The sequence below is a fragment of the Diprion similis genome, chromosome 11 (assembly GCF_021155765.1).
Source record: "Diprion similis isolate iyDipSimi1 chromosome 11, iyDipSimi1.1, whole genome shotgun sequence".
Taxonomy (NCBI): domain Eukaryota; kingdom Metazoa; phylum Arthropoda; class Insecta; order Hymenoptera; family Diprionidae; genus Diprion; species Diprion similis.
Window position 1 is genome coordinate 4452925 of NC_060115.1, and position 13685 is coordinate 4466609.

Sequence of the window (13685 nt, forward strand, 5' to 3'; positions counted from 1 at the left end):
TTTTTTTTTCTTACTATCGTTCGAACGTCGTAAAAATTTTCCAGGCAAACCGGGTGGGAATGTAAAATACGATAGTTCAAGGTTGTTAAAAAATATTCTACAGAATAGGATTCGATGAATAAAATAGCGTGTTTGTCGAGGTGGATGTGGGCATAAATCTAAGACTGATGTTGGTATAAAGTTTCACGTTTTAGAATGAAAACAGTAAGAAAATATGAAAAAGAAGAATACGAAATTCGTGCGCGATTAACGTGTTCGAAAGGACGTGACGAACAACGTCAACGTTTATGCACTCTAACGCACTGGATTGATGATAATTGAGGTAAAGTCAAATCACGCCAAGAAACAAAACTAAACACGCGATAGTGTCGTCGAGTCCAACGAAGACTCGACTGTGTCTTAATTCACTGCACTTGTATGTAATACACGCAAGATATATTACTAACGTAAATCGCAAGCCTGCCAAACGGACGATGCAGATTTCCCACGTTTCGCCATTGATAGAAAATAACTATTTTTTTTTTTTCATTTTTACAATAATTTTTAAAGAATTAAATTTGTACGATATTACTATTTTGTATTTTAAAATTAACTATTTTCATATTTTTACAATCCATTTTAAAGAATTAAAATTGCGTAATATCAGTAAAGTTTTTTTTTTTTGTTTGTTTTGTTTTGTTTTGTTCTATCATTAAACGGTTAACCGAATTTCAAACACTTCAAAAATCGCGAAATATCGGTTTTTTCCTAAGCACCAATTTTTCTACGATAACTTCAACGTGATAATATATGTATGTATGTATGAGTATAAATTACACCAGAATACAAAGCCTTCGCTTTCATTTTCCAATTTCCGATGCCACAAGCAGTTGGTCGCATATGGGATATAAGGAAAAGATGTAATAGGCAAAAAAAAAAAAAACAAGACCTCTGCAGCCGGAAATGACGGCCGATCATCCGCGGTGAAAGAATAAAAGTTCGTTACAACCCCAACAGCTGAGAATTTTTAAGGCATATCTTTCCCGCCGCGATATACACAGTTTATGGTATGTACGTACGTACTTATGTCCCATAAGAGTATTTCTTCTTTATCGACCCCTTTTTTCAGATCACCCAACTCCAAAAGGGATGGAAATACAAGTCGAGGGATGACGTACGTCGTTATATCTATTATATTAAGTTTGTGCACCACGATATTCATGGCCTCTTGGCCATCATTTTCATCAGCAGTGATCGTTCCACCGTGTGTGTGCGGTACGGGGAGACGAATGGGGTCAGAGTTTGGCTCGAAACAGGGGCGAGGGATGAACGACGAACGGTTGGAAAAAACTAAAGCGGGGAATTTTCCAGGGGTTTATTGTACCGGCATAAAACCCAGCGTAAATTAAATTACATACACGTGTAATCGACGTCCTAGATCGACAATCGCATTTCGTGGTAAAATTTGAGGTGAATTTTTGAGCTTTGTATTTTTCTAATAGTTTTTAGAGGCGGCGGATCTCATTGATAGACTAATTCAAAAATTTTAACGATTATTCTGCAGCAGCATCGTCTGCCATCTTGAATTTACGTTATAACTATGAAAATATTGATGATAGGTAAAAAGAAGCAAAAAAAAAAAAAAAAAAAAAAAATAAAAATTTGTCGGAATCAAAATTTTAGAAAGAATTGAATTTCCTACAAGTTTAGTTACAACGTTTATTATAGTCAAGTGTTGATAATGGAAAAGTGTTTTTTGACGGAATCAAATTTCACCATAAATTCGAAATGGTGATTGAAGCTACTGCGGAATCTAATCAAAATTCTGAATCTATATTATGGGTACCTAATAGATTTTAAAAAAGAAATAAAATGGTGGTATCGAGAAATTGCAATTTCAAAATCCACATTCCGACTGGACTAGGAACCGCAGCTGCGAAGGAGCGTATAAAATTAATTCGTCGCGTTGACGACGCGTCGCGGCGGCTTCCTGTCGTGATTCCTGCAGTCTGCAACGTCTGCAGTCCGACGACGGTGACGAAAATAATGACAATTAGGAGCGTTGACAAGTCGACGACCAAGACACCAAGAGGACCGGAGAAGCTTCTGGTCCAATCAACCGTAACGGACGTTGCTAATTATCACATCTAACGTTGAGTAGCGTCGGACGCGTGCGACGTGCGACTGCGGTGATGGCGTCTCGTTAACATGGACAGAATATCGTTGGAAAGACACCCCGGACACCTCGGCACACTTTTCAAGGGGTGTATTGTAACCGCGGGATTTATAAAACGAGCATCGAGGCGAGATCGAGTCGAATTTATACGCCACACGATCAGCTAATCTCATTTCAGTGGACCTCCAAGTTTTAGGTTTATGGGTTCGTCGTCGCGTTTATCATGTCGCTATGTGACTTTAAACTGGATTAGAATCAGTCGCAAGTATATTTTATGCAATGTTATAATTATAGAAATTCCATATTTGAAAAACATTCTTTGCGAAACTAATTCTTTTTGTTTCACTTTTTTTCTTTTTGATATTATCAACGTCGTTTACGTCAATTTTGAAAATCTCTCTCTCTCTCAACGACTACACGAAGTAAACGACTGAAAATTCTGCAGGTCAATTACGTATATTTGAAACGAATTCACTACTCAATGGATACAAGAAAAAAAAAAAAAAGAAAAGAAAACACAGTGTTTTATACTGAAAACCTTTTTCTCATTTTCTCAACTGAAACAGCTGGTAATTGATAATAAATAAGTCATAGAATATAATTTCACGGTTGAAATATCGATAAGATTATACCGCGATAGAACTCGATGACATAATAGAACACGACGCGTATATATACCGTGTGTCCATGAGAAAAATGCGCACCTTATGTGCGTGCGTCAAATCGTTCGAATTTTATTGGCCGACAGTTACCGCCTGATTGAGCGACTGTCAGAAAATGTCCCTAGAAACCCACAGCCAACGGTCAGAAAATGTCCCTAGGAGCCCACAACTAACGGTCGGCTTCTAGGGACATTTTCTTACAAAAAAACTGTCTACCAATAAAATTCGAACGATTTGACGCACGCGCGTAAGGTGAACACCTTCGTCATTGACACCCGGTATAATTGTACACAAATAGCAAATGCGAAATAAAATACAAATGTAATAATTTATGATTATAACATAAGAACTGCGATCCGAATTTCTTCGAAGAGAAAACGAATAGCGCGTGTCAATTAACCGATCGCACCGGATACGCCGAAGAGGAAGTGTCTGTTATCCAAGGAAGGATTTTCTTTCGACCCCCAACAAAGTCCGGTCCAAGGAAGAAGAAGAAGAAAAAGAAAAAGAAGAAGAGAAGAGAAGAGAAGGAAAGGAAAGGAAGAATAACAAGTGTTCCCGCGGTGAGTTCAATGCCGGTGCGCGCAGGTAGATGTACTCGTCCCTATACATATAAGCAAGAATAATAATTTATTTGCAATTCTTGGAGTTCTCGAGGGACTAACGGCTGTGTTGCAATGTCCCTTTATAACGGCTGCCGACTGCCGGCTGTCGGAGAACCAGTTGACCTCGATACCTTGCGATACGTTTACCACGTTTACCACGTGTACTTACCTCCATACCTTATACCTCTACACCGACGCACACGGAGTGCGTATGCACATTCTGCATGCATAAGTATGAGTGTACCAGTCGCAATCAGCCGTACGTACCTACATACGACGACGGTAGAGCAAATCTCGGCGATTTTCTCCTTCTCCAGCGTTGCCGTGCACAATCGTGCCTTGTTGACTTACGTAAAGGTAACGCGAGTAGGTACCTGCAGCAGCACGGATCGGTAGGTTTTATTTGTAAGGGTGAATATTTCGAATGGGTGACATATCGAATTTTCAAAGATGGGAAAATAGATAAGGAAAGATGAATTGTTCGAAATCTTGATTTTTGAAAGTGTCGCTGATTAGAACGACTCCTAAACAGTGACTCAAGATTTCTAACAATTCATCTTTTCTTATTTTGTTTTCACATATTTTTCCATATTTTCCGAACAACGGATTGTCTTCTTATTATCGGTGTAACACAAACGTCAAATGGCGTGATATTGAATTGAGGGTTGGAAGAAAAATCTGTTTAACCCTCACGCTGCATACTGTGGACAGAATCCATCCAAAGAAATCTGATGTGATCCGAGATAAATGATGGAAAATCGTAAAAATCGTTAATTCGTTACTTTTCCGAAAAATTTCTATAAAATAATCTGCTGAATAAAACAATGAAATCGAACGAACACGATACTCATATAACATAGATTTTCAACAATTTTAAAGTGATTTCAAGTGAATCATCGATATCCAAAACTTTCCACTGTGACTAAATAATTCCACTATTTCGTATCGTTTGATGGTTCATTGCATAAGATACATGGGAGGGTGGAAGACGACGGTTATAAGCCAGTTATTACTTTTTGTGATTGTTTAACATCAAATTAATTAATCTTTATTCTACTTTGAACAAATTTCACGAAAATTTTACCAAAACTCTGGAAGTTTTCTTGTTTTGGGGAACGACATCCCCCCTTTAAAAAATGGTAAACAGGCAAAAAAAAAATTTTATAAAATTTTTTTTTTTTTCAACGTCCATTTTCCCCTGGATATGGTAAATTATCCGGAAATAGCCCAAGTGGATGAATACTCAAAATTTACAACAATGAAAAAAGAACAAAAAAAATTTCTTGACCCAATCTTTTTGGGCGATCCATTATGCTCCAGATATCTCACAAAAAAACTGAAAAAAAAAAAAAACATTTTTTAGGTCAAATTTTTAATGAGGGACCGTCGCGTCCCGGCCCACCTCCCCTACACCATGCATCTTACGCAGGATAAATTTTTACTGATCCTGATTCGATTTCAATTTCATCCCCCCCCCCTCCCCCCCCTCCCATCGTCACTGCCGTTGCACGTAGGTAGGCACCTACTATCGGCCCTTTGAAAGCCGACCGTCCCGTTTGCGTCGATTCGACGATTCTCCGTTACGCGTAACTGACCTTTACTGCCTCCCTTCGTCAACCGTTTTCGGGGTTAAAACGCGCGTCGCCGAAACCCCAGAGAGGGTGGATTTGTTTGACCTAAATTCGTAAATCTCTATGTACCATTCACAAAGGGCAGAGAACCCCTCGGTCGTCTGTTCGTAATATTATCTATCGATCAGCCCTGATCACGAAATTCGCCGGATGCTGGAGAAATTATCTGCACGGTTATACTTAACCTAGTACTTAAACCTGGACGAACAAAAAAAATTCCTCTTGTCTTAAGTTTATATTTAAATGAATAAATTTTGATTCGATACATCGAATAATAACCAAAATCTTTCTCTTTTCTTTACTTTTCTTTTTTTTTTTTTTTTGGTCTTTGATAAATAAATAAGTCTCCAAATTTTTGGTTGATAGTATAAATAAATATAAAATCCCATTTATGCAGGTAATCGACCCTTTGATTACAGTTCTCAACTATCTCTGTTCTTTCTTTATCTCCTGTTTTTTATTTCTCTACATTCTTCCAAATACCAGCATCACGAAATCGTCAATATAATACTTTGCGAATAAAATTATACCAGAATAAGAAAAAAATAAATAAATAAATAAAAGAGACGATTTTGAAACGGGTAAAATAGAAATGATGGAGAAAAAAAAAAGAAAAAAAAAAAACAACACCAAGTTTTAAATGTACAGCATTTCCGCAATCAATTAAATTGTATCAAAACCACCACTACCACCACCACCACCACCACCATCATTACCATTACCATAAATATGTTCTGTACTTATAGGTACAATAATAATTCCCATAATAAAATCGTGTATTAAAAAACAAAATATAAATTCAACAATACCGATGCTATTCTGAGTACTGAGTTCCCAGTCTTTCATGAGGATTTCTCGGGCAGGTCAGGATGACGGCGATGAGGATACACCTACAAATGCACAGACAATTTATCTTACATATAGATATACAATTAATCATGTAGATACTATATGTATAAGCATACAATATGCCGCGTGTGTGCCGTGGATGTGATAGAAAATTATTTCGAAAAAACGAAAGAAAAAAAAAAAATCGATTAACTAATTACCTAATCAATTAATTTACAAACGACACCTGCGTATAATATTTCAATTATATACCTATGAAAGTGATTTGTACTTGCACGCGCAATAATATGTCACGATTCCCGAGACGGCGTAATAATTAATAATAATAATAAAATTGTAAAAAAATGATTTATTTTCAACGACAAAATGCGGTATACCAGAGAGTGTATTTATAACATATCGTTTACCTATTTACTTTATTATATTATACCTAACAACATACGTATACGAGAGAAGCTAACTGCTGGAGTATCGAGATACATATATAAACGTGCAGCCGTGTATAAATTACGTCATGATTAAATACGTAAGTGTATGAAAATTAGTTAAGTATCGCAGGTCACTGATCCTGCATTTCGCTCTGTGATTATACACCGAGTCCTCGTCAATTAACGATATATCCTCCAAAAATGGAAGAGAGGAAAAACATGAATAGATAACAAGAATAAAGATAATACGCCGGCGGATGTTTTTTTGTTGTTGTTGTTGTTTTTTTTTTGTGGGTATTTTTTTTTTTTTTACACCGAATAAGTAATCGTGGGCTCTGCAGCCTGTAACACGCGATTCGGTGCAATAAAGGGAACGGGAGGCAGAAAACAATGCGGATATCCTGTTTTGTTACTTTCACACAACTTGCAAACGTAGCAGTGAAAACGTTGTATTTGAAGCTGCGGTGAAGGCGAGGACGAGGGTATTTGTCGAGTTGTTATACGTATGATATAAGGATAATAAAATCTGCAAGTATAAATATTATTAATTGCAAGTCGAATGCGAAGCGAGACTCGGAGTTGAGGGTAAAAGCCATTTTTTGAATAACTTGACTTTACTTGAAAATTGAACGATCTATAAAAAAGTTCTCTTGCGATTTTTCTGTCAAATTGCACGATTTTTTTCCTCTCTTTCCACTGTGAAATAACGATAAAAAAAAAAAAAAAAAAAAAAAACATCGAAATTTACTGAAACATTCAAGTTTTCCCGAAATTTCCAATTACTTGAAAAGAAATAAGTTTTTTAACGTAAACTATTGTACAAAATTTATATTTTTATCAACTTTTTGACCAGTAGATTTACAAAAAAAAAATCGCTTGAGAAAAATATGTATTGTTTTTTTACGATACGCCAATCCGTTGTTGAGTAATAAAATTCCAATTCTTACACGACATTTTCACGGACACTAACAAAAGAAGAAAAAAGTCCAATTTTTATATGTGTATAGGTGAATTTTTATCGCTATAAAAAAAAATGATTGAATTATATCCACGATTGCTTCGATTAAGGATCTAATAATTATTCGACAATGTAAATTCCTGGAGTACATAAGTCCCGTGAAAATCTAGTATTGTTAATTAAATTCTGATAATTAAACGTGATATTCGTGTATACGACAAATATTTATCTCGCACTAATGTCAGTAATAAATTTCCAATAATACATATATATATATAAATTTTCCAATAATGCCATAAAAATAAAATATGCAATTTTGTTATGATACAGATTTAAAAGAGAGAAAAGTAAAGGAGAGAAAAATATATACAACCTAGAAAACTCGTCAAACTTTATAAAACACCGAGACATCGAGAGAAGATTGTAAACGAAATTTAAAACCACCGTCTGATGACAAGCTTATTTTCACCCTTGCTTTCACCGCGATATATCGTTCAATGCATGTGTTGCAGCAACAGGAGCAGAGATGCAAATCATAACACGTATATATACATTCACGATACACGTCGTATCCACAGAAATACGCTGAAAATTTTTCACTTTCTTACGTATCATCTTTCATTCTTTGATTATTTTTTTTTATTTTTTTATTTTTCTTTCTTTCATCTTTTTCGTCACCTTTTTTTATTACGCATATATATATAGTCGTCGGTTGATATTATTAGAAAATTTTCGCGAGGTATGTTAAAATAAAACAACTCACACGTGTGGGTGCATTACACATTAATACACACCCGATGTCTATATATACAATAGTGTGTCCTCTATAGGTACGAGTTTGCAATTCATTATACATACACGCATTGCGATGAAGGGTATGACTGTTACTTTGCCGGACGATGATATGGATGTACATGCGTAAAACGCGAATTGCGAATACAGATAAACTTATGTATATAAACATACCATATGCCTGTTTTTCATATGTATAGAACAAAAAAAAAAAAAAAAAAAAAAAAAAAGAAAAAAGAAACAAGAAAAATGCGAAAAAGCTAAGTATAAATAATTGAGACTTTATTTCGCACGTCTCGTCGTCGTTACACTGCTGACAGATTAATGCGATGCGTTGTTGACGCTGACGGTAAGTAAGAAATTGAATAAAAATAAGAAAGAGAACAAAAGAGAAAAAAAAAAAAAAAAACCAAGAAATTAACAGAAACTTTGCCAAACCGAAAGATTTTAACACCGTTAGTTCACAGGCACGATGCTTGAGGAACGGAGAAAAAAGAAAAGAAAAAAAAGAAAAAATCTCTAAGAATTATCTTCTAAATATATATCTATTATTAATTATAATACCGGCAGAATTAATTGAACTTTGAATTATGGGTGAAAAATCTTTCCCTTCTTCTATATATCCATTAAAATTCTCTCCACTTCATCCGTAGGATAAAAATTTTTCAATATATATATATATATCCGTTCGCCTTGTCCCGATAGCCATAAAGTACATACATAGTATTATACCGATATATATCGATCGCATTACGGTGCAAAGCTTCGATCCGACTTTCTCTCGGCTTCGATGCGTGCGGCAAATAGTATCGATTGAAACGAGGATCTTGTCGCAATATTGTTACACGCACCATATTCAGAGGAAGACAGGTTAAAGAAATTCTCTCGTTTCAGATCAATCAGATGCTGCTTTTCACTCTTGAACGTAATTTTTCTTTCTTTCTTTTTTATACCAGACAAAACCGGAGGGAAACTGCATCAGCATTTCATAAATAATGAAATAGAGATTCCTCGAAAATGATACCGCTTACATAAATTTTTATTTACTATTAAATTTTATTTTACATGCAATCTCCATTTCTGCAGGTAAAATCCAATTTTTCATTATTATTGTACCTACATGTACGTACGTAAACCGTAACACTCTTTTCCTAACTTTCGTCACTGATAAATTGTTTACCCAACTGTTTGATTGGTGTTTTTGTTTTCTTTTTTTTTCTCCTCGATTTACTTATTCCAACACAAGTTGGCGGTTGTAATTTTTTCCCTTTATTAACTTACGTAGAAATAATTCAATAAACATTACCGATACGTTATAAAGAATTATAATAAAACAATGAAGAATGTATACATAAAGTGGAGTTGCAAAACGTTTTCCACGCTGGATATTTGAACGAATTTATTATTGCAACAGAAGGCCGAGGGGCGAAAAAAAGGTTTGGAAAAAAAAAATGGTTGCATCGAAACGAGAAAACAATTTTCCTGCGAGGAAATGAGGCGGTAAATTTTCTATCGAAAACAATTGCAGCCTATTTGTGAGTATCGATCGGGTGTATCAGCTGTATAGATATATATATATATATATATATATACATATATAAGCGTTCACGCTCACGCAAACAATTTAATTTGAAAAACGAAGAGAAAAAAAAAATTGAAAAAAAAAATCAACAAAGTTGCAGTTTATATTGCAATAAAAACAAGTTCAAACAAGTGCGAACGTTGAAGCGAGGTGGTGAAAAGCTCGGCACAGCTGCACAAACGCGTGGCGTATCTACATCATCATGTGTCCATACATACATGCATACATAGATTTGAGAATCGAGTATAAAGTAAATGCAGCAGTAGAATCAACGCTATGAGGTAACAGCTCAGTATAATATGTAGAATGCAGATACTACTCGATTTTGTACCTTCGTTAATAAAATATTTATATAATAAACAAAATTTCTCTCACCTCTTAAATTGACACGAAATATAAAAAAATGATTTTAAACGTGAAATCGGGCTCTTAATTTTAATATTAATCCGTACCGATGTGTGAAAATGTTTATATATGGAAAACGAAATAAGCCCGAAAAGATCAAAGAATCTGATGATAAAAAAAAAAAATTTAAATATCTATATACTCTAGAATTTCGTCATTTTTAACGTTCCAGTGATAAAACCGTTTCGAAAATTGCTGCGAGTCGACGAATTTCCGTAGCTAACAAATTTCGAGGTTTTCGTTAAACCGTATTAGGCTGTCACTAATGAGTTCACGATTTACGTTTTAAATACATCTTAGAAATACGGTGTTAAATGTAACACCGAAAATATTCTATATAGAAGTCGACACCATATTGGATTGTTGATTAATTATTAAACCACTTGGTGTCAAGAATCGAACGATTTACACAAACAACGTTTAATTTTGCACTAATCGGTACGGATTTTTATTGACAGTGTAAATTTTCTAACAATCCATTTAGTCAGAATCAGAAATCCGAAGACTATGCTTCCAACTTATTGTTAATGTCACGATAGACCGGGAACAGCAGATTGAGTGAAACGGTTGACGATAGCTTTGAGCCATCGGTTATCCCGTTCTTCGAAACGCAGAAAGCGGCTCCTCGCCTATGACGTTTGGTCTAAATTTAGTGTCCATTTCAACCGGGGTTTGGATTATTACATCTGCGGTTTGAACCTTGAGTTTTTCAACCACGACGATGGTGAAACGTGAAAACACTCCGGCGTTTCCGTTGCGATGTGTACGTATGTATGCATGTATGTATCTATGTATCTATCTATCATGTGGAATATATTATACTTGGATATTTGGTCAAGAGTTATAGAAGGTCTCTGTGAGACATTCGTGCAATTTTTTTTTTTTTGTTTTCACAAAAAGCAATATCATTTTCAATTACCCACGACCATTGTATAAGTTAATTTGGTTGATTTAGTCAGTCACAGATTAGTTAGACGCACAGTTTCGCCCAGAAGTTAGATCGTAAATCATTTTTTCGTGTCTTCCGTTATTCCTGTTTGTAAAAAGATGAAAAAAAAGTTTTTCACTCGTAACGAATTTGACGATCAATCGTTGAAAAACACGTGCTAAGAGTAGGGGGGGGGGGGGGGGGGGGGGATACCGAAAAATTTTACAATAAGCGTAACGATTGACGAGAAATCAGGCAAAAACCTTTTTGTTTTTTTTTTCTTTCTTTCTTCGTCATCCAACAAAAAAATTAGCCGGTATCAATAATGATGAACAAAGAAAGAAAAAAACAAACAGCATATTTTATTATGTTTATAACGCACGTGTGTTACACTGCAGAGGGGAATCAGCGTGCAGGTTGAAATATATCGTGTAATTTAGCTGGAACGCATGCATCCGTCCGGTGAATGCATTTTAATTCCAACCTGCAGTAGGTAGGTAGGTAGATAGGTAGGTACAGTTACATTTTTGCGGTCGTTGCAGCGATCCCATCAACGAGAGCGTAAATATTACGGTAATTAGTTTTAATTTGGCCAATTTACCTCGGCCCGACTCGTCCCGTTGTTATTATACCTACACCCACACCTACACCTACACCTACACCTACACCTACACCCTCTGGATACTCGGAATTGAAACGTTCGCGAGAGAGAAAAAAAACAAAAAGGAGGATTTGTGCAGATTTCAATGAACTGAAGTAGAGAAAGATGAATAAAGAAATATATTGGCTGTTTAAAGATTCTTCAGGCAAGTATATATATATATATATATATATATATATATACGTATTAAGTAACAAATTGATAAAAAAAAAAATTATTCCGTTGTGGATAATGGATTAACGGAATTCTAGAAATTTTGATTCGCATAAAAATAGTCAGCCGGTGGGAACAAGTTAGTGAACTTTACTGTACATTAGTTATATATATGAAGGAGACTGGCTAGTTGACAAGTTGATTTGACAGAATACGCGACGAGGTTGAAATTGCGAATTCGAAAATTTTCAAAAGCGTCAAGCTCCGACTTTTTTGACGACGAAACTTAAAGCGAAGAAATGAAACTTTGACGAAACATCAAAGCTTTTGGAATGATCGAAAATTTCACCGTTTTGACATTTCTTTCTTTTGGAATATCGATATTTTTACAATTGGAATAATTTTCGGTTTTTCAAATTTTTTTACACCCAATCGTTGAGTAGGTATAAAAAAACCACGCTGTGTGAGTATATTTAAAATGTCGAAATTTTACTGCATCGAAACTTTATAAATTCCAAACTTTGTTCTGTCGTAACTTAAATTTTTAGAACCTCGCATTTCAAAATTTTGAACTTTCATATCTCCGACCATTCGAAACTCAATTCTCATTTCTTCAAAGTTTGATTTCCTTACTTCAAGTTCCGTCACGAAATAATTCCGAATTAAGCGTTTTCGGAACGTTTCAAATTCTGGAAACTTCAACCCCGTCCCTACATAACCTAACAACTATAGAATCCACCTTATCCAACTAGTTAGTAGAAAAACTCTTGTCAACCCAGCATAATCGCAAAAGGACTCTGCATGGCAGGTATAAAAATGGTGCACCACCACTAACCTGGCGTCGTCGATAAATTCAAAGCAGACAACAAGGGTAAAGAGAGAGAGAGAGGAGAGAGAGATAGGACAAGAGATGCGATAACGTTTAGGTAGGTCCCGAGTGGTTTGTGGCTCGCCGCGATCATTTCCCGTATTATCGAGTGGTTCTTCGTTAGAGGGCATTTGAAGGACGCTCTGGGTGTACCAGAGTAGGTATATATATATATACGACCTGGTATTAGAGGGCCACGATGCGGTCACGTGATGAATCTATTCGTCTAAGCCTGGCTAATGCACACGTATATTACACAGCTGCATATGGGGTATTCCACGTGAATTTGAGTAGTGTTAAACCCGAACCGTCTCAAAATCATTTCAAGTCTTTTTCAAAAATTCTACTCGGTAAAAAGCGTGACCTGAATTTTTTCTTTATTAAACCGTCTATTTTTTTTATTTTTTTATTTTTTTTTTTCCGAAATATTTCAAGTCGATTGCGAATGTCCATTTTTAGAAATCTGAAAAAAATTCTCAAAAATCCAGTCAATCGCACGAAACACTCCTCCGTTGAGGAGAACGTGGGTAGAATTTTTTTTTATTTTTCTATTACTGCACAGAAAACTCCGTTCTTTATGGACGATTATCGTCATCTTCCATCTATTATAGATATAAATATAAGTAATTCGTGCAGTTTCGTAAAAAAAAAACCTGAGAATTATAATTTTTTTTTTCTTTGGTTGCAATAAATAAAATTAAAAAAGAGAGAGAGAGAGAGAGAGAGAGAGAGAGAGATTTAGCGTATTCGAGTCATCGAAAACCAAGCATTTCCTTAAGTTCCCTGTTTCGCCCCCCCCCCCCCCTCTCCCTATTTTTACATATGTATATATATATATATATATATATATATATACACACACACGTGTATCTTGTGTACACAAATTGAAACGAAAAGCTTCGAGAATTATTTTACAGCTCATTCATTTGCTTATGATTTAATCGTACTTTTGATAATCACAGATTTTTTCCATGCTCGATTTTCGCGTAACTTTCATGATACGATATA

The 13685-nt window shown here is 35.3% G+C and overlaps 1 protein-coding gene across 5 annotated transcripts in view; it reads right to left on the bottom strand.

Moving 5' to 3' along the window:
• Nucleotides 1–13685, bottom strand: part of LOC124412315 (protein scalloped) — a 114018-nt gene that overhangs the window by 57122 nt on the left and 43211 nt on the right. For 3 of the 5 annotated variants that reach the window (XM_046892080.1, XM_046892081.1, XM_046892084.1), the window contains one exon: nt 5863–5943. The exons of the other annotated variants lie outside the window; for them this stretch is intronic. In XM_046892080.1, the coding sequence (XP_046748036.1) occupies nt 5863–5899 (37 nt within the window). In that variant the 5' untranslated portion in view covers nt 5900–5943. The remainder of the gene's footprint in view (nt 1–5862; nt 5944–13685) is intronic. 5 annotated transcript variants of the gene reach the window in all.